The 21,490-nt window shown below is 44.1% G+C and overlaps 1 protein-coding gene across 5 annotated transcripts in view; it reads left to right on the forward strand.

Moving 5' to 3' along the window:
- The window catches only part of LOC116849840, a 42,545-nt gene that overhangs the window by 16,312 nt on the left and 4,743 nt on the right, over positions 1-21,490 (forward strand). For 3 of the 5 annotated variants that reach the window (XM_032827415.1, XM_032827419.1, XM_032827416.1), the window contains exons 2-12: positions 7,158-9,910; positions 10,367-10,451; positions 10,596-10,749; positions 12,758-12,899; positions 13,008-13,055; positions 13,516-14,185; positions 14,260-14,738; positions 15,073-16,627; positions 17,017-18,645; positions 19,245-19,494; positions 21,091-21,228. In XM_032827415.1, the coding sequence (XP_032683306.1) occupies positions 7,551-9,910; positions 10,367-10,451; positions 10,596-10,749; positions 12,758-12,899; positions 13,008-13,055; positions 13,516-14,185; positions 14,260-14,738; positions 15,073-16,627; positions 17,017-18,645; positions 19,245-19,494; positions 21,091-21,228 (7,510 nt within the window). In that variant the 5' untranslated portion in view covers positions 7,158-7,550. The remainder of the gene's footprint in view (positions 1-7,157; positions 9,911-10,366; positions 10,452-10,595; positions 10,750-12,757; positions 12,900-13,007; positions 13,056-13,515; positions 14,186-14,259; positions 14,739-15,072; positions 16,628-17,016; positions 18,646-19,244; positions 19,495-21,090; positions 21,229-21,490) is intronic. The other 2 variants (XM_032827418.1, XM_032827417.1) reach the window with 2 other exon arrangements.

Consider the following 21,490-nt stretch of genomic DNA (forward strand, 5'->3'; position numbering starts at 1 on the left):
CTCTCTCTCTCTCTCTCTCTCTCTCTCTCTCTCTCTCTCTCTCTCTCTATTCCATTACACCATAGTAGCATCAGTATCCAGCTCCGCGTCACATTGTTTCTCGTATCTCTACGCTTCCACCAATGTTCGCTCTTCTTCGCCTCCACTCTTTGCTCCTGCTCTCTCTCTCTTTCTCTCTCTCCTCTTTGGTTACTGCTTCTTCGCGACTTAGCCGTCCCGACCATCCTCGCCGCCCCCTCTTATCCACCTTCCCACCGCTTGGTGAACCCGCAGCGAAGACAGCGCAAAAGTGAAGAGAGGGCAACGCGAGAGAGATACCGGTTATTGGCGGGGGACTGGCATATTTCACCGGGTGTCCGGCAATCGGGCCTTTGTGTACGGCTCACTGCACGTCGTTGTATACTCCCTCGTGCGCGCGCGCTCGTGCTCGCTCGCACGCCATCGGCATGGAGCGAAGGGAGGGGAATAGGGAAGCGGCGAGGAAGAGACAGCGAGGGAGGGGGACACGCAGCGGAGAAGAAGTGAGAGCGACCGAGAAACGGAACGTTTATTCAACGGCGTGGAACTAGTCATAGGTGCGCTCGCTCGCTCGCCGAGCGAGAGAGCGACGGGTGCCGCGGGGGTGCGCGGGGGTGAGCGCGTGGCACGGGTAGTAGCTGAATACACTATATAGCCAAGAGTATCTAGATGACGCGTATCTGCCTGCCTGCTTGCTTGCTTGCTTGCCTGCTTGCCGCCGCCACCGCGCGTATCCGCGCAATCGATATTTTCCGACGGCCATGAGCAGCTAAAAAAACTGCGCGTTTTCCCCGACTTTCGTCCGAAAGCCGAGCGACCTCGACATCCTCGACGCACGATCTCCCCCGCGCTGCCCCTACGTGAAGATCTTTTCGGCTTATACCGGTTAATCGAGCGTGTCGCGTTAAAACTCCATTGAGGAGGGAGGAAGAAGAGAAAGAGAGAGAGACCGCTCTTCCGACGACGAATCGAGCGAAACTTAATTTGTAGATATCTCAGTCAGTCACGGCGCACCTCGTCAGATCCCGATCGAGATACTAAGTGCGTCTTGATTAAATTACCCGAGACTCGACTGGGACATTAAGTTGATCCCGCTCGAGGTACCGGAGAAGGGGGCACTTTCCAGCAAATTCGAAGATAACTCGGGGGTAGGGTCCTGTATATCGTGTAACTAGATATTCTGTTTTCCGAGTAGTTCCCGTCCGCAATCCAGATGCTTTAATATTGCATCTTTAACAACGCCTGGGTGGCGGGCAAAAGGAGGGGTTAGTTTACATTGCCCGCGGTTACTGCGGATAATATTGGAATCATTAGATAGCCCAGGTTGACACGCAATTTACATGTATATGCATACTCGCCATTAGGTGCTACTTCTCTCTCTCTCTTCACCTCTCTCTTCTACCAAGCTGCACCTCCGTCTCTCTCCCCGTCGCCGCTGTCAGTGTACGAACAGGGGCGTACTCAGTAGTTTGCACAATCTCGGGCGACATCGCAATTTACGATTCTATTTTCATGCTCACGGTATTCGATATTCGACAATAAATATTGAGATATTTTTTAACGCACAAGTATGTGGAAGAATTCATGCACTTCCATGTTCTCTATTCTTGAATCGAAATCAGAAATATGGTCTTATTTTGAACGATAAGAGCCCCTGTAAATGTGACTTTTAAGTCTTTTGATTTTTCAACAACACCCTAAATTTAAATCCAAATTCAAAGTACTATTGGAGAATCAAATCTCAGGGACACTTTTGTCGATAAAAGAGAGTTCGAAATATTCAGAGAATTTTGTCAGAAAATTTCACAGCTTTCGTTTCGACCAAGATATATTGATGTATTATCTGCTCGAGTAATAAAGAGCAAATTTATTCCCACGTCACATCTGCAAGTTACGCTCGTGACTGAGAAACTGAAAAAATTGCGATAGAACTGAGAAAATTCGTTGGGGACAATCGGATCTCGACATATTCGAGCGGACCGACATCTTGAAAGTGGCTCTCGGTGATCCACTGTCGGCGGCCCTGTCTGTGACGTTTGCACCGTGGCGGGTTACATCGGCGCGGTGTACGGTCGCTTATAATCAGGTTGGTTGGATACACGGCGGCGGAATGCGCGCGCGGAGTTGCGCACGCGCGCGACCCGCAGGGAGGCGAGAGAGCGCGAGCAACACCGTTTTCCTGTATGATGCGTCGACCGAGAGAGCCTGAAAGGGTCAGCGGAAGTGTCGAGCGACCGACCCGCTGTAAACGGCAGCGGCCGACAACGAGGCAGCGACGCTCGATTGATAGCGCCGCGAGCGGTATAACGTTACCGCAAGCGAGAGCATGTCGGATACTCGACCCGCATGTATCGACATTTTATCCGCGATCGGGTCTTCACGTAACGTGAAAATATCGATGGTCAATGATTTATCGATCACAGGGTGTCAATTATGTATTAACACGACTTGGTGAAAATTAGAAGAGTGAACGAATAGAAAAGTAAATTGTCACCTTACTTGACAAGTACTTGTTGAGTACTTTAAACATATTATGTACATGAGAAATTTTTCAAACATAAGAAATTAATTTAGACAGTAGAAAGTTAATGTACAATCGACCCCCTGGTCTTCTTGCAGCAGACATGAAGGAAGAATACATCATGAGTTTTTTTTTTAGCGGTATTCGTGATTAGATCTTGTATTTAAGTTCATCTTGTTGAGTTTATCTCCCGATGCTGTATGGATCGTTTTATTGGCTGCGTTCAGTGAACACAAGGAATGAGCAATCTACTTTTGAAAGATGTACGTTATTGGTAGAACTCTAAAAGAGTATACACCAATCATTAATCATTTTTATTCAACGGTTGCGCAACCACTAAATGCAGCCATTAGTTACGGATCATGTGATGATGAATTCAAGATGATCTGAAACATAAGATCCAATTATGAATATTAACCTAAGATCTAAGCTCTTCTTTCATTGCTGTGCAAATCGTTTCATTAACTTCGGTGCATCTAAAGATAAACTAAAGACGATTTTAAATGTAAGATCCGGTTGAGATATTCATAGAGCGGTATTTATAGTTAAATTTTATATTTAAGATCGATTTAAGTTCATCTGTAGATACTGCATGGATTATTTAATTGGCTATAATGTATCTGATGATAAACTTAAGACCATGTTAAATAGAAAATGAAACTATGTTTGGTATATTTATAGGATAGTATTCACAGTCAAGTCTTATATCTTTTAAGATCATCTTAAGCTCATTTTCCGATGCTCATCTTCCAATCTTCATAGTCAATGAAGTGATCCGTATTTGAAGATAACCTTCTAAAGAGATCTTAAATATAAGACTTGATGTTCGTTTGGTCGCTCTCGTGCTGAAAGCATTATTCTATCTTGCTTTAGCATGCAATGAGTAACAAGGATGGAGTGTCTTATCAGCATCCAAAGCGAACGCAGTTTATGAATACCGCTCATAATCCGATCGTATATTTAAGATCACTCAAATACATCTCAAATGTTCCGCAACCAATGAAAATAATCTGTACAGTACTTGAAGACAAACTTCTGAGGCGATCCTAAATGTATAATCTGATTATATATATCGCTCTTTGATTCTTGAAGTACGGCATGCTGAAGAGCTTCCTCAATATTCGGAAAACGAGATTTTCATGGATACTTTGCGGTGCGAGTGAACATCGGCCTTCATTTGTTTAGTTTTTTGCTAACTGGAACTTGAAACTCGTGGAAATGCGACCAACCTACTTCTCCGGAACCGTCGCATTTCAGCGCATAATAATACACTAGAACTCGCGCGCTCACCATGTCGCTTGGAGCTCAGTTCAGTTCAGCTCGTGGGGAACAAAGAAGTTTCCCCGCGCGATCGTAAATAATTCATGGTAACGTTCGCGACACGATGAGGTCATTGTTGCCAGCAGATAAATACGTAATACTCGCTCCTTCGCGCACTATCGTCCGCTCGGTAGCGCGCGGCCTCGCTGCGATTTACGCGTTGCGCTTTTGTCGCGTTTGTTGCGCGCTGCGCGCGTTCTCCCATGTCATTCTCCTTCACCTCCGAGGGAGCTTCTGACTTCACCGAGCCCATCACCAGGCGATCTTAATCAACAGCAAACGATGCTTGATAGAAAAAGAAATCAACGAACTCGACAAATCCTCTTCCAGTCCTCCCTCCCGACAGCTTCCAAAATATGGTTGGTCGCTATTTTGGAAACGCACACATTGGCGGATGACGTGGTCACGGGGGGCAAGGATGATCGAACAATAATTGCTGTCGGGGAACAATTTTGGTGCGCGAATCAATGCGCGAGGGTCGAGGTACGCGAAGTAGGTCGCCCGCGAATGCCCCATTGCTGCCAACGCGACGACGAGACGACGAGCCCGCAACGTCGCCGCCGCCGCCACCGCTGACGAGGAACGCGTTGCACTTCGCCGCGGGTCGCTACGAGAGCTCGTTAATTCCGCGCGGCGATGTTCACCGAATGCGTCGAGTGGATGCATGGAACTCAGCCGATACCAGCGATACGCGTTCACGGGGATCGATGATTCTCGCTCGCGCGCACTAGCTGCTACCTCGGATGATTGCAGCCGGCGCGCACAGAGAATAGTTGCGCTTACTTGTCGATGCCTTCATTCTCGGGCGCTGTTTGAAAAAAAAAAAAAAACTAGCAAAAAAGATGCGATCTTTCTTTAGGCGTGTTCCTTTTAGCCGCGCTAGTGCCGCACTGGAACCCTGTTTCTTCTCCTTTCAAAACGCTCGGTTATATACTTATTTCACTTTCAAGGCGACAAGTGTAACTTCAGTTACGAGGAATAGATGTCTCGGTAATAACGATTCTGCAAAGCCCGTATTAATAGTTACTACTTGAAACTCGTCTCAACCGTGATACTCGAGTTTAGATTCAGAGTTAAATGAGAAGTTTTCAGTTGGATCGCGATTACATGTATAAATGTCATATATATTGTAATTCAACTGAAAAACTTGGATCTAACACGGAATAAAAGTTGAAGTAAAGTTGTCTTATGTAAGACAAATTTTAACTATTAATACGGGCCTAAGGTCCAGTAGCCCGACTAACTAACAGTTAAATCGTATGTGTCTTTGTTTTTCTTTAAAAATAAACAAAGACAGATACATGTATTAACTGTCAGCTAGCTTACCACTCTTGGTTAGTGCAACTGGGCAACTCGGTTCGCATGAATAATCACAGTAGTTAGAAACGCGATCGATGCATTTAGCTGTTGATACCTATCTCGCGTGATCTGCCTATCTGTCGATGTTGTGCACGGCGTACACTTTTGAAATGGTCAGTGCTCGAACTTGAGAGCATGAACGGTACTCTCAAAGATCGATAACTTTTATTCACGCACCGCTTCGGCGAAGGTACTCGCGTAGTCACGGATTTAACGCCTCCACACAGCTGTCCATATCTTAAACGCAACGCGTTATATTTTCTTTTAGCTCTAACGTGAACTGTAAGAGCCATATTAATTACTTGAAGCTTACTTTAGATAAGATACTCAGATTTGAACTTGGAGTTAGGTATGAGTTCTTCAGCTGAATCGCGATTACAAATGTCGCACATATTATGTGATATTATATTATATGATGCGAGTATTATATTATATGATTCAAAATCTAATTAAAAAAATCTAATATAGGCCTTCGAGTCCGAGGTGATTATTGTTTCGCGGAATGGCTGTCTCCCTTTCCGCGCGCGCGCGAGCTTGAACAATGCGCTTGAAGTCGGTCACGAGAAAGAGAAAAGGCTCTCGTTCTCTTTCTCGCAAAATCGGCTCTTTTAAGGTCCAGCCGATGCAATCTCTTCTCTCGCGCTCGCCTGTCGCCCGACGAGACATTCTGAAAATCGCACTCGGGCGACTTTCTAATTCCCCTTCCTCCTCCTCCTCCTCCTCCCAGCTTGTGTCGTATCCTCGCGCGTTCGATATCGGCGGCAAATTGCGCGCGTACGTCACTCACTTTGCTCCGCAGCGCATTTCGCGATGTTGAGCGAATGACCGACCTCCGATCGAGCTCTCGATCCTATCGAATCGAGAATATCGATAGTCGACTCGCCGCCATTGCTGCCGACATTAACCCCGCCATTGCGCGATTCATATTTCAGTTTTCTTCGTTTAACCTTTAACGACGATTGCATGACGAGCAGACTGGCGTTCCGTCATGTACGTGCTGACTTAATTTCCGAATAATTCATTAGCGTAGTCGCAGTTAATCAGTTACCTGAAGACTCGACGGAGGTGAGAGCGATGATCGGAAATGCACAAATGTCATGTGTCGATCGGTGTGTCTTAAGCGACTTCTAAACGACTCTTTTATTCGTTTTATGACACGATAAACGTTTAACATAATGTTTAACCTCCGTTTAACGCACGCGAGCGAAACTTTAATATTTAGTAGTTCAGTCGTGCCGCATTGACGAAGGAAAGAGATCGCCGATCGATTCACAACGATCGCATGTTGGAATACACGTCGAGTAGCCCGGTCGTGATAATCGCATGATAATTAAGTGACTAAACAATACGCTCCGCGTTGAACTCTCCACGCAGTTCGTTATCTCTTGACGACAGCGCGCGTATGTCTCATTTATCTTTCTTTTTTGCTTACAAACACCACTAATAACATCGTTGGACGATGTAGTCTTACAGGAAGTGTCAATATGAGATTGAGATTTCAGAAAAAACGAGGTTATCTATCATGAACATGTCGAGGACGCAATTTTTGGAGGACTCAGAATTACACACTTGCGTCGGTTAAAAAAAAAAAGATGAAGTGATCAGGAACTAAGAGGAGAGGAAGCTCTTAAAAAATCTCAATATTTGCCAACTTGAATCTCGATATTCGCTGCAATACTCACTCGGGGCGGTTCTTTATGAGATAAGCAGTCACGAACGTTGACGTACGAGACTCGTCGTGCGTTGGTCAATGATGATGACCGAACAACGGCTGTCGCGGCGTACTTATCGAGAAAGTTGGCCGGAATTCGCGGAGATCTCTCGCGAGCACTTCCGTCTTTCTCGCGAGGGCCCGCGGGGGCTCGCGGCAGCCACACGATCGATAACTCACTTTATTAGACTCGATAATGATCAGCAGGATTTTCAATTTCTGTTGCAGTCTATGGTCAACGATCCTCAAATAGCCGTAATCGAAGACATTTGGTGAGGCCCCGGACGAGGACTAGCCCTTCCTCGGACCAGTCGCAATTCACTCGCTCGAGTTTCCACTTGGAAACGTGCTCACAAGGCTACCAAAACGTCGACCCCATCGGTAATCAAGCTATCGGGGGGTGGAACAGGTGGCGGTGGGGAGCAACTGTCCCCAGGGCCTGGCCCACCTCCCCCGGTGTCCGCGGCCGGTGAACAGCAGAAACAACAGCAGCAGCGCGGCGGCGGCGAGGAGCGTACGATCGACAATGAAGCGGTGTTACAAGTTACAACTGGTACAACAAAGTCCGTACTGGAAGCGGAAGAGAAGGTGTATGTGCAGAGCGCAGACCACCATGCCACCATGAGTTTCGTCCTACAGCTGGATCCTGTCGGACAACCGGCGGCGGTAGTGGAGAACGTGGTGAAGAAAGGAATCAGCGATAGACAGCAGTCGGCAACGCCAACGTTGTTGATCGCCTGTCCGTTAACAACCGCTACCTGCACAACCACCGCGGCGAACGCTGCGGTGACCAGCCTGGGCAGCAGGAGTAGCAACAACGATGACGCCGTTGTCAACGACGGCAGATCGTCGCATTTGTTGCAGAAGATAGATGTTGCCGGCAATAACCAGCAGGAAGTGCTACCGACAGCGGGAGCTGCGTCTTTCCCTACGCAGGTCAAAACCGTGCTGACCTACCCCGTCGCTAAGGGCGCCAGAGAGATGCAGAGAACAAACACCACGCAAGTACTGACGACGCGGGTTATCTCGCAGAAGCTACCATCGTCCACCAGTAGCCATCAAGTGCAAACCGTTCCGATGGCAGTTGATGTCATCCCCCAGGCGAATCAAATATTACCCAACTCGACGTCGTTACCGTCTCCCGTTGTCTATCCTTTACAGGCGACTGCATGCACGCAGCCTGTTCAGCCGGTAAGAAATCAGACTGCAGTCGGCGAACTCATCCATGGTAAACAGCAGCAGCAGCTGACGGGAATTAGCAATGTGCAAACAACCTTGCAACACAAGTTGCACCAGGTAAAGACTATCACCACCGGTACGGCCCCTATATCGCATATTCAGAGGATACATTTGAAAACATCAAGTATCATCGGTCAACCGTCGCAAACCGTGAATCTGCACAAGGTTAAGACTGTCGTAGGCAATCAGTCCACTGCCGTGCAACGAAACTCCCTACCCAGGATACAGGGCGTGCAGCAGAAACCGCAAGTGTTGACTAGCCAGATGGTCAACCAGTTCGCTGTTAATCAAACTAATGCGAACGCGCAGAAGGTTCAGCAGAATCCCGCGTCAGAAGGTAAAACTCTTAGGACCGGTGGTAACCTGCAGCAACAGAAGGCGCAGACCATCAACGCGGCGAACGCACAAAAGATAGTGCCATCTCAATCCGTTTGCAACAACCAAAAGGTAACGTCGCAGGTATTGAGCAGCGTCCACCATCACTCTAATCATAAAATCCAACAGCAGCAATATCCGGTTAATCAACAGACAACGCAGCAACAGGGTCTGCAGAAGCTGCAGACAGCTCAGAAAACTACTGTAGTAACCAGGCAGCAGCAGCAGTCTGCTGCGCCGCTAAATAACGTCTCAAAATCGTGTGGTAGTACTGTAGTAGGAATTCACAAGGTTCAGGCACTCGGAACACAGACTGCGAACCTGCAGCAACAACAAACGCAAATGCCTCATGCAAAATCACAGTCTACAGCGACGTTGCAAAAGTCCCAGACTATGTCGACGATGACCAACGTTACCAGCCGGATACAAAACGCAGCCAACGTTTGCAAGAGCAACAGCGTACCGAATATCCCGAAGATACCGCAGAATTCTAGTGTGATTGCAGTCAGCAAACAGCAGCAACAGCAAATAGCGTCGCATCACCAACAGCAGCAGCCACAAGCGTCAGTACAATTGCAACAACAATTGTTACAGACAGCACAGCAGCAGCCAGTCGTGATGCAAAAATCGCAGCAACAGCAGTCTGCTGCGAACGCAACTAATCTACAAATTCAAAAGAGTCATAGTATTACTAACGTGCATCAAAAGGTAATCACAACTATGTCGAACAATCAAAGAACTCAGGCTGTGATGAGTTCTAAGATGCAGCAACAACAGCAGACACTAATGAGAATAGGAGTACCTACGAAGGGTCAGGTGTTACAGAGTTCACAACCAGCGGGTTTGAAAACTGTCTCACAGAAAGTAGTAAATCCTATGAAAGCTGCAAACTCCCAAAACGCAGTTCCACAGCAAAAGAACAGCAACGTTCAATCCATGAAAAGTATACAGCAACAGCAGCAGCAACAAAATGTGATCGCTTCGCAGAATGCTCAAAAACAACCCGGATGCATCAAAACGATTCCGCCGCAGAAACCTATACAAAGGAATCACGTCCAGAAAGTTGGCGGCGGAGGCGGTATTAAGACTTCTTTGAATACGAACGTGACCGCGTTAAAGGGCTCAGCAACGTCGACGATCGTACAAAAGGCGAGTATTAAAACGTTGCTGCCACAGCAAACTGTTGCGTCGAACATTATGGCGCATAAGAGTTCACCAATCAAAATACAACAACAGGTGATACAACAAAAACAACTGATAATGTCCTCACCGTTTGCTGCGTCACAGCAAATTAGACAACAAAGCGGGCAACTAAAGAGCTTGCTGCCCGTAATGGCCAATGAAACACGAAAAGATCCCGAAGACATGTAAGCTAAATATTTTCCATCAACGAACTATTGCTAGGTGTTGATGTTTTTTTATTTTTTTGTTCGCACGTTGTTGTGATGGTGTTAGCACATTTAGACCAAACTTGAGTAAATATTACGTCAATCAAAAAGTTTGGTTAGATTTTACAAAGTTGTCTTAATTGCAACCAGTGGAAACAATTTGTTTATCAATCAAGTAATCGTCTATAATCCTTTGTCAATATTCGTGTACATCCCTCATAGGTAGTCGTCAAAAAATTATTTAAAAGAAAACCAAACTTTTGAGTAAATTAATGCTTCAAACAATTTATTTAATTAAGCCTTTGCAGTGTAGTTCAAGCTATGTCTAAGCTATTACTGCGTTAAAGCACACTACAATCGCAAAGGGTTAAAATTCATGTAAATATTATATAAGCGCAATCAGCATCGCTGTGCTAAATGGAATGGTTTTTTTAGGAACAATATCGAATTCCGGGTGTCTAAAGAAGACGAGCAAAGCGCTCCTAAATCACCAGTGAGAAGAATGCCACTTCCATACGAGGTACCTATAATTTCTTAATAAAATCAATTCATTACTAGATCTGTGAACTTTTATTGTTTTTTTTTTTTTTTAATCGTCATCCTGTAATCTAATGAAGCAGCTTTAATATCGCACAGCTTAAAAAAAATTCTTGTTCAATTGTAGTGTCTCCAATTTGTGCTCCAAGATCATAACTATGGGGCACCACCGCCTCGCACACCGCCACCTCCATCACCACCTCCTCATCCGAAGCAACAGCCCATTAACGGTGCTGGAAGTTCTACAACTACCTCTCAACATCCGTACATTTTCTGTCCAGGTAGCGACTTGGAGATTTATCGCCGTCATTATTTGAGTTAATTTTTGCGACTTTAAATCAAACTTTCTATCAAAATCTCTTCTTATTTTGTGTTACTCCTTTTGAAAACGCACGGCTATCCGGGTATCCATATCAAATTGCGCGGAAACTATTGAGCATATATTAAAAAATATAAGGCCTGGCACTGTATTCTGTACATATAGCGAACGCTAAATATGCCTTTTTGATTTTTAAGCTAAAACGACGTTATACGTGACACTCAGCTAAGAAAATTTGGATTTGGAATTAAAAATTAATATTCGCTAAGCATCCAGAATAAGAGTAAGTCTAGTATACTGATTCTGTAACTTTTAGCGATAGTGTCGTTATCATTGTTTTTATTGCGCAAATATAATACACGGTAGAAAAATTACGCAACAACTTATCGTGCTACTGACATCGTGCTAGTTATAAAGTTAGAAAATTGGCCTACTGTTTTTTTTTTTTTTTTTTTTTTTTTTTTTTTTTGCTGAATAAAACTTTTCTTTTTAACATTAGGAATTTATTTCAATTTAATTTCAAAAAGTGCCACTTACAAGTAATCTTTTTCAAATGATATACACTAATTTCTTTCATCTTTTGGAGCTTAATTCAAGAACCCAAAAGATGTTAACTTGTGCTAAAAAAATAGCTCAATATTTAGAGCATTTATACATAGTGTTTTATTTTGAATGATATAAAAAAGTAAAATTTCTCAGAGTTGGTAATCGAGGCTGCTATGAGTTTAGGAAGCAACAGAATCGAGCACCAAATCGAAAATGCTATTTAAAAATCCCGCCGTAAATATAACAAATTACCCGACTCTATCCTGAACTACGTTCAAAAATTTCATTCGACGGATAGAATAGTATTTAATTGTCTAATCTGGACAAAATGAGTTTCTTTATTAGAGGATAAGATTTCTTTATTATGATTGATTAATTAAATACATAATAAATGTCACATGTTCTATCCGTCGAATAAAGTTTTTGAATGCAGCTCTGAAATTTTAGAGTGAAAAATCTTCCACCCGTAATACACCCAATAGGGTTTCCGAACGACTTTACCGTTGTCATTTGATGTAACCTGAAGGGCGCGAAGTGCACCCGGGTGCATCCGAGTGAAATTTCCAAACATAACTCTGGTCACAAAGAAAAAGATCTATATTTTATTACAGTAGGTAGAAAGAGCATTGAGCTCTATACGTACTGGAGTGTGCACTGCCTTTGTCTCTGCCTCAATGAACGCAAACCGAGAGAGATAGTATCCTAAAGGAATCTCTGTCTTTATCTATCACGTATTACCTGAGCTAAAAATGTAGCCTACATTGAAAATAACATATTTTGTATATTATTAACTTAACTATAAAGAAAAATAAAAACACCGACCTTATTTTGTATTTATAATAATATATTCGTACTCTCATATGACTAACGTCTATGTCTCTTCAAAGATCTGGTACCTTTTTCAGTCTCACTCTGTATACTGTAAAAAATTAGTAGCAATAGACTATAGAAAAATAGTAGCAATAGACTATAGAATGTTAGTAAGACAGAGAGCAAGATACAACTTGGATGTGGCCCTCTTAGGCCCATATTCTGAACTCTCTTTTATAGATAAAAGAGTCTTAAATATAGCATATCAGCCAATCAGGTGGCTCCTAGGTTTTCTTTAGAGGCTCATTTATCGTTAAAAGAAAACTCAGAATATGGGCTTTACCGGTTCGGCCCCCACCACGGTAGTGCACACTCCAGTATGTATAAAGCTCAGGTAGAAATGTAAAAGGCCTTAGTCGCTCGCAGAGCTTTTAGAATACAGTGGAAAGTGATGATTCAAGCAATTGCCACGTTTTCATAGCGCTGAGATATTCCCGGATATCTGGTGCGTTCATATTAACTTATGCATTAATATATATATATATATATATATATATATATTAATATGTATATTGATATGTATATGTATAAACTTATTATGCATATATTTAAAGTTGCGAGCAGTACCAACGTGGAAGATGATGCGGCTAGTGTTATCAGCAGCGAAGCACGTGAAGCTGAACCGGAAGGAGAAGAGACGGAAACTGCTCCTGAAGGTGAAGGCGATGATGAGGACAGTGTTACACGATGTATTTGGTAAGTAGACGATTATTCTTACAACTATATAATTAATATAACTATATAATTTCTGAATCATATGTAATATATAATTTGATACTCATGTGTACAAAATATTAATTTTAGTGACTTCGAGCATGACGATGGATACATGATATGTTGCGACCGATGTTTGTAAGTTTATATTAATATTTTAAATGTATACGAGTGTAGAAAAATTAATTCTTACTGGATTTTTTTAATTATGTTATAACATATAACAAATATTTTAAGATTCTTTTTTAAGGCAGGGCTCGGCACATTTTGCCCATTTCGGCCGATTCTCGGGAACTACGCCTTTTATCTCCCCTTTGCCGCGCGGCGGGCCATGCAAGTGACGGTCACGGCCAGTCGCGGCTCCAAGCTTAGAGGCACGACCGTCACTTTTTAAGCCCGTCGTGCGGCAAGGGGGAGGTAGAAGTCGTAGCTCCCGAGAATCGGCCGAAATGGGCAAAATGTGCCGAGCCCTGTTTTAAGGCAACGTTATCACAGGACACATCATATTTCACGTACATTCATGAAATAAAAATGATTTAAAAACAATTTGTCGTGTATAGCAAATGTAATATTTTTCGAAAATTAAACGTGATTACAGAGTTTGGCAACATGTAGATTGCATGGGTATAGACCGTTCGAACATTCCCGATGAATATCTCTGCGAGAGGTGTCGGCCACGGCGAGTGGACAGACAGCGAGCTCGCGCTTTGCAGATGCGTAAGCGCGAGGAGCTACTTAACTCGGACACATCGTCCGACACGTCGTCCACGAGTTCGGCGGACACTGACGTAGGGGTGAACGCGACGCAAAAGAAACGCTCGGTCCCGCAACAACAGTCCGTCCCGAGACGATCCAAGTCCGACGCACCCGCACAGGTACGAAGATTGAACAACAACAACAACAACAATAACAACAACAACGTTGCGAAACGGCAGAGAAGGGACTCGCATCCGCGACAATCGAGTGCCGTGCGCAAGAAGGAGGTTGCAGCGAAGCGCGGGCCCGGTAAACGCAAAGCTAAGAGAAGAATGAGCGTCGAGGACAAGGAAGATGACACGCAGGACGGCTGGGGATCGTCGAATATGGCGCCCTTGCGACAATGGATAGAGAGATACGAGGAGGCAGTCACAAATCACTACAGTCCCGAGTTACGGGCCAGGATATCGAGCATCAAGGTGAACGGTACGCATAGCGATCTCAGGCAGAGTAACATCAACGTCGTCGCCACCGGTAAATGCAGACTCAACGTGCACAGTAACAATCTCAGAGTAAGTAAGACGCGGAGCGCGGTTTCTTTCATCTCGTGAAACGTGTACTATCATGTTCCTTCTTGCGATTGCAGTTTCTAGTGGCGACTACGTACCTTCCACCGAACACTCCAGTCGTCGAATTGCGCGGCAAGTATATGCTCAGTACGCAGCATAGACCGCAGCATCCGCAAGGCAGGCAACATGCTCAACGGCCCGGACCGTTCGTGTTCTTCTATCGTCTGCCGCGCGACGGCACCGAGGTGTGCGTGGACACGCGGACTTATGGTAACGACGCCAGGTTCGTACGACGCAGCTGTAAACCTAACGCCGAGGTAAAGCACTGCATCGAGAAGGGCACACTGCATCTGTACATCGTGACGACTACTGCGATCGAGAAAAACGCCGAGATTACCATCAAACACGAGCAGCACGACCTGCTGCTCTCCCCCAATCCGAATTCATCCACATCGCCCGTCGTTTGCGCATGCAACAATCCGCGGGAGTGTCAGATAGCCACATCTAACCAACTAAATAGAAGAGGCAGTAACGGTGCTCTCGTCGAAAATGCCGAGTAAGTTAATTGGAATGGATATTAACTATCTATTTTGCAAAGTGCAAAGATTGAAAAGATAAATAGCTTCTGCTAAAAAGCTTGTAATAATTATAAAACGTCAAATTTTATAATTAACAAAATTTTATATATATATATATATATATATATATATATATATATATATATATATATATATATATATATATATATATATATATATATATATATATATATATATATATATATATATATATATATATATATGTATGTATGTATGTGTATGTATAAAATATATAATATGGTTAGTATAATATAGTAAAAAACTAACATTGTATGTTTCTTTGCTACATAGTGGTAGAGAACGGCGGCGACGAGGTAGAAGGAACACTATCTGCGAGGAGACCGAGCCCGCGCCAGCAGTTCCCAGCACAAGTGTTGCACAAACCACCCCAACCGTAACGACGATATCGACGGTGACTGCTCCACCACCTAGGAGGACCGTCACGACTGGAATTACCAGCACAATAACTCGCCAAGTTCCCAAAGAGGAACCGTCCGCAACCTCGGTGCAGCAACCTCAAACATCGCCTAGTATCAGCCAGTCGGCGCCGCCAGAAACGAAGAAAGATAAGAAAAAGATGACAAGGGAAGAGCGGAAGATGGAGGCGATCATGAAGGCATTTGAGAGATTGGAAAAGGCGGAACAGAGAAAGCAGGAGGTGCAAGCGAGAAACGCGCAACGAAAAGAATCCAGCGGCACACACAGTGACAACGAGGACAATCACTCCACAACGAGTCAGTCAAAGAGCAAGCAATCCAACTCCGAGAGACCTCTACGGAGGAAGAGGAGGAAAGGTCGTGCAAGGACTACGAGCACGTCTCAGTCACAGAGCACTCGAAGAACGCGATTGAACTCGGCGGAATCTGACGTATCCTCCGGTGACGAGAGCAATTCCATGCAGTCGCCACCTCTGTTAAGTCAAACGCGCCCACCAAGCGGAGACGTCTCTTATTCGTCTCAGTTACACACACCGGCAAAGGACACGAGCGACGTCAGCAATACTGCACCGTCCGGTCATCATCAGGGCATTCCTACGGCGGCTGGCTTGCTATTAGCTCTGGCGAACTCGAATGCACCTCCAGGTCCTCCGAGTTCACCACCGTTGCAGCAACCTACACCGGTGAAGAGTCCAACGTGCGACAGTGGTGCTAGCAGTAGCTCCCAAAGTTCCACACCATCTACGCCGTTGTCGTCTGCTTGTCTGTTGGTGGCTGCCGCGGTTGGCCCGTTGGCGCCTGGCTTGAAGTTTCCAAAAACGAAGAAGGTGTTGATGAACGAATGGCTGAAGGAATCGCCGGATCTACCACCGCCGCAAGCCAGCATAATACCCCAAGTATCCCCATTGTCGGCCTTACCAACGGCGTCGGCCTTACCAAATTCTATAAATTCCGCGCTATGCATCAGGCAGTCGGATTTCCCACTGCCATCCACCACCGTGGATCCGTCCGCGGAATTTTTGTCGCAGAGTTACGCTGCCAAAAGCTTGGCTACACTTGTGCAAGCCGCCAACTCAGTGTCGGGCATATGCGACTCGCCACCGCAGCAGCAGCGAAAACAACAGGCAGCGGTTATCCACAGCGCTTTCAACAATAACAACGGCGGCGGCTGTCCCGTGTCTACTGGCTCGGCAAAAAAGAGATGGTTACGTCAGGCAATCTCAGAAGAATGCGACTCACCGAACAGCAGACCTGAAAGCCCGCCGCCGCTCCTCGAAACAGTGGCACCACCTAAGAAAAGGAGAATTGCTCGGGAAAGCTTGTCGTCAGACAATTACACTCCACCGACTACGCCGACTATGTTATTGCCGGAAGCGGCATCCAACAGCAGATTATTATGTCCTGCCGAGGTAAGTTAGGTTATTATTTTGTCGTTAGGTTTATTGGTATTTAATACGTAAAGAATGCATCGGTGATTTTGCAATGAGGAACTTGGGTTTTTTGTTCGTCTATTTTTTTAAAAATCACATCTATAAGCTTTCTCTGATACATCGATATATACGTCTCTAATTACACTGATTAGCTGTAACTCTGATAATTCAATTATTGATTAAGCCATTGCAAATTAACAAAAATTAACAGCAGTCAACGTGTTAAATATATATGCTTACTTTATGTGTAAACAATATAACTTGGCGTAACTACAAATAAATACTCTATTGTCTCGTATCGTAAGCGTTCTTCATGTATAAAGAACATTGCGGAAATATTCGTTGAGTATTTTGTCATTTTTTTATAGGATGAATATACGGAGCAAGCGCAATCGCCTATAATAGAACAAATTGACGAGAGACACTTTGAACCGATGTCTGTAAAGGAAGAGACCATGGAACTCGACGAGACGGTCGCTCGCGAGAAACTCTCTATCGACATTCCTCAATCAGACTTTTTCATAAAGCGTGAGGAGAAAACAGAAGGTGTCGTTATGAGGGATGTATCTCCGATAATAAAAACGGATAACGCCGAGATAAAAGAAGAAATTTCACCAAAATGCGAAGAAGATGATGTAAAACCCGATTATAGCTTATCCCCCGCATTACATTCAGACACGAAGGTGTTAGCGAAGAATGAATTGAAAGCTATGAAGAACGAAGCGGCCGACCTTAAAGTGGAAAATTCGCACCCGAAGAAGATACAATCGCCCTTCGCAAAAAAGGAGGAGGAGACGCAGATACAGGTCACTACAGGTACGGTCGAGATAATCGATCAGAATGAACCCGACACCGAAATGGAGGAGTTCAGCTCCCCGCCGTGGTACCGATGTGCCATGGAGCCTGACGCGATCCTCAAGCAGCGTGTGGCCGAGATGCAGCTGGAATTCGGCGGCGGTATCGCCGAGATCGTGAATATCGCGAGCGAGAACGAGAAGCCGTCCGAGGAGGAAGCCATTGGCAAATGCCAAGAGGCCGAGAAGTCGGATGACAGCACGTCCATCGACGAGTTCGACGTCGAGGCGCAAATGAAGAAGATCACCGGCGACGACGGTAATGATTACCAGGAAAAAATCGAAACGAGCTCGGAACGGGATAAAAGCATGGATGGGATCGAGGGCTTGATGGAGAGCTCCAAGGAGGATTCGGATTCTGAAGACAAGGACATGGATGACGAGAAATTCTGCGAGCCTACCTTTAAGTTATTCAACGTCAATCATAAGGATGAGCCTCCTTTGAAAGAATTAGACACCAAGATGGAAGAGCAGTTCGTCGCCATCACAGATGACAACGCGAAAGAGGCGAACGAGGACATCAGTCAGGAACCTGCGAAAACGGAAGAGTCGACTGCCTTCGTCGTATCTTCGGAAGACTCTGTATTCGAATCGACCTCGTCGAATGTAGACACGGAGTCGGTGACCGACCCCCCCAAGATCTTTCACTCTATTCCGCCGTTGAGCGAACGTATTCGTAAGAAAACGACCGATCCGCTAGTTGCGTCGAAAACGCCGGCGTTGGACTTCGAGGCGGCCATCATCGAGTCCACCATCGACATGGACACTGCGGAAGAGTCTAAGAATGGCGAGCAAAAGTCGATGCTGTCGACCGCGCTGCGCGAGCTCTTGGAAGCGAAGCTGGACGATGAACCGGCCGAAGTGGCGAAGAATGACGTCGACAACGAGGCAACTAACGCACCACCGACAGTTCAAACGACGAAATTAAATTCCCCCGAGCGCACGTCGACGGACACGCAAGACCCGACGACGCCAGCTCGACCGGAAGCTCGACCGGAAGAAACGCCCGCCAAAGAGGAAGAGACCAAACCCAAGGAGATCAAACGATTGAAAGATCCGAGGACCGTGGTGCCGAATAACATGCCAGCACCATCGGCCTTCAAGCCGGACGCACTGCCTCCAGTCAAGCGCAAGGTTAGAACGGTAGGAGTGGTGTAGAATTTTCGTTGCTGGTTATTGTTGCATCCTTTGTATTACTTTATTGTCAAAATTAGTCCTTTGTTAGACTAGTTTAACCCTTTGAGTTAAACCTCCAAAGCTTAATTAAACTGTAAACGACTTTGACTTACGGTGACTGCAACTAAGAACGAATTATTATATAATACGTAATACATATAATTATTATAGGCAATTGACGAAAGAAAAAGACTATTTGACCAATTGACAACAACAAAATTCGACTAATCAAATGACCAATTAAATTCGACCAATCAAAATTCGACAATGGAAATCTTATTGTTTCTTGTGTAAATGTTATGCCTACTGTAACGATCCATAAGATTATGGGGAAAATTCGTCAAGCATAGTGTGTGACGATAACACTGCATAAGATATATGCATGTCTAAAAGTTGTGACATTTGTTTTCTTTTTTTTTTGTAATTTTTGTATGACGTATATGTGAGAGAGGGATAATTCCCCCGTCAATAAATAAATAATCATTTTTTTTACGTTTTATTTTGCCTATTTTCATGTTGTCTGTGACAAGAATGAGTTTTAAGGAAAATGTTTCTTATTTATATAGTTGTCTATATCGGAATATCGCAAGCGCAAGCAACAAACATCGGGAGGATCTCTCGCCGAACCGGAACAGTCTAGCGACACCTCTGCGATGGAGAAGAGCGGGACGCGAGATAGATCGGACAGTGCCAGCAGCGGCACCTCGTCAGTCAGTTCCGACGAGGAGGGCTGCAAAATGTTGTCTCATTCTCTCGATCTACAAGGCCTCACCACGTTGCCGCTTTTCACTGGCACCGAGGGTGAGGAGAAGAAAGGTACTAAAAAATAGTACAACACCCTTATGCTTATCTACCAGGACTCTTGTTAAGGGATAAAACCACTGTGGAAACTAAGTCACTGTAGAAAAATAAGCCTGATTTTTAACGACATTTTTAGAGATGAGAAATAAATAAAATAAAAAGTCTCTTTTAAGGACTTTATTCTACAAATATTAAAGTATGTAAAATGATTTTTAAAAAAATTTGTTTATTCAAAATGGCGCGTGTACAACTTCTCGTGCGCAGCCACTTTTTCGTTGCGGCCTTTCGCGGCTAGCAGCAGATCTCTTGAACGGTTACACCTAGAACAAAAAACCAAAAATTTTTAGAAACTAGATAAAATTTTCTTTGGAAGTACGTAGGGAAATAAAAAAAATATAATGATTTTCACCATTTTTTAAAAATGGTGAAGCTATAAAGAAAGAATAGAAGGAGGAGGGCATATATTAGGCGGCGGGACGCCGTGCGTCCGAGATCTGCGTATTTTTTCGTTCCAGAGAGAGAAAAATATCGAGAGCGCGGTTCTGCTAGGCCGGGACTCGAACCCGAATTGTTTCAACCCGAGAAATTTCATTTTTTACTAAAAATTCCGTACAAATTTGTTTATAATCAGAAAAGTTTTGAAGTAATCGTAAAATCCCTATGTACTTTTCTAGAGAATCTATTTAAGAAGATACCCTTAAAATTTCAAGTCAATTGGATAAAAATTGTTTGAGTTATGCTGCTAGCCGATTTGAAAAACGTGAATTCGAGAAAAACGCAGTTAAAGTTTTCGGTAACAATTTTTTCTATTTAACACGAGAAATTTGTAATGTAACTTCAATCTGCGATGCCTGCTCCATACAATTACTCTTCCAAATTATTCTCATCTTTTCCTTTCCTGGTTGATTTACAGGCCCTCCGAACATCTTTTGCGTCATCAAACGTCTTGCGCTCTGCAAATTTGACGCGGCGTGCATCAGCTTGTACACAGAAATTATTACAAATTGAGCCCACATCAACTCCTAATACTTGCATTATTAATTATTAATATTATTAATTAATGATAATAATATTTACCTCGAATTCCAAACATAATACTGAATATTACAAAACGTGATTCCTTGAACCACAACACCAGATGTTCCTCGCATCATAATAGAAAACCTATATCAAAATTTAGCGAAAATTCAAAAATAAGTGTAGCTGACAACCAAATTGGCCTCAGCGTGCTCACGAAGAGCGTAGTGCGAAATGGAGGAAAATTTCCGTCGCGTCTAAAACAGCGTATTAAATCTAAATCCGACTCTTAAATCGGCACAATAGCGCACTGCACAAAAGGCGCTCAAAATCGACTTTAAAAATTTTTCCTCGCTATAAGACTTATTGCTTTTTATTTTTAAGACCCTAGGGTGTCATTTAAGCCAAAAAAAAAATATCGATTTTCCGAAATTTCTAAAGTGGTTTTACCCCTTAAATAATGATCAGCTTGAGCTGTTCTTTTCCGGTAATTAGATACGATTTCACTCAAGTTCTTTGAGTACGAAAGTAACATGTAAAGATGGTATCCGTATGTGGTGATAAGATAAAAATTGAGTTGGTTACTTGCCATAGGTGGAGAGGAAGGTACCATCGGTTGGTCCGCAGCGCCAACTTTAGTGGAACGTCAACGAGAGAATCTCACTGAGAGATTGAAGCGTGAATTTGGGCTGTTTCTCAGCGACGACGAGGAGGAGAGAGCTCGGAAGCACGGTAAGTCTCGCTCAGAGCTCAATTTTTTTACAGTTATTTACAGTTTAGTTCATTCAAATTTATTTAGCATACCTGAACGAAAGAAAAGTGTAGCAATGATTTCAGGATGTGAAACTGATACCTTTGCCCATTAAAGAAGAATTCACATTTTGGCAGAAAGGTAGAAAACAGAAAGAAGCCAGTCAAAACTCACGCTAGTTGGTGGTTGGCTGGTGACCGACAGTTTCTGCTTTTCTACTAGCACGAGTTCTAACTGGACTTC

This window comes from Odontomachus brunneus, unplaced genomic scaffold, assembly GCF_010583005.1.
Source record: "Odontomachus brunneus isolate Ranch 3 - 2012 unplaced genomic scaffold, Obru_v1 Obru_scaffold_126, whole genome shotgun sequence".
Classification (NCBI taxonomy): Eukaryota; Metazoa; Arthropoda; class Insecta; order Hymenoptera; family Formicidae; genus Odontomachus; species Odontomachus brunneus.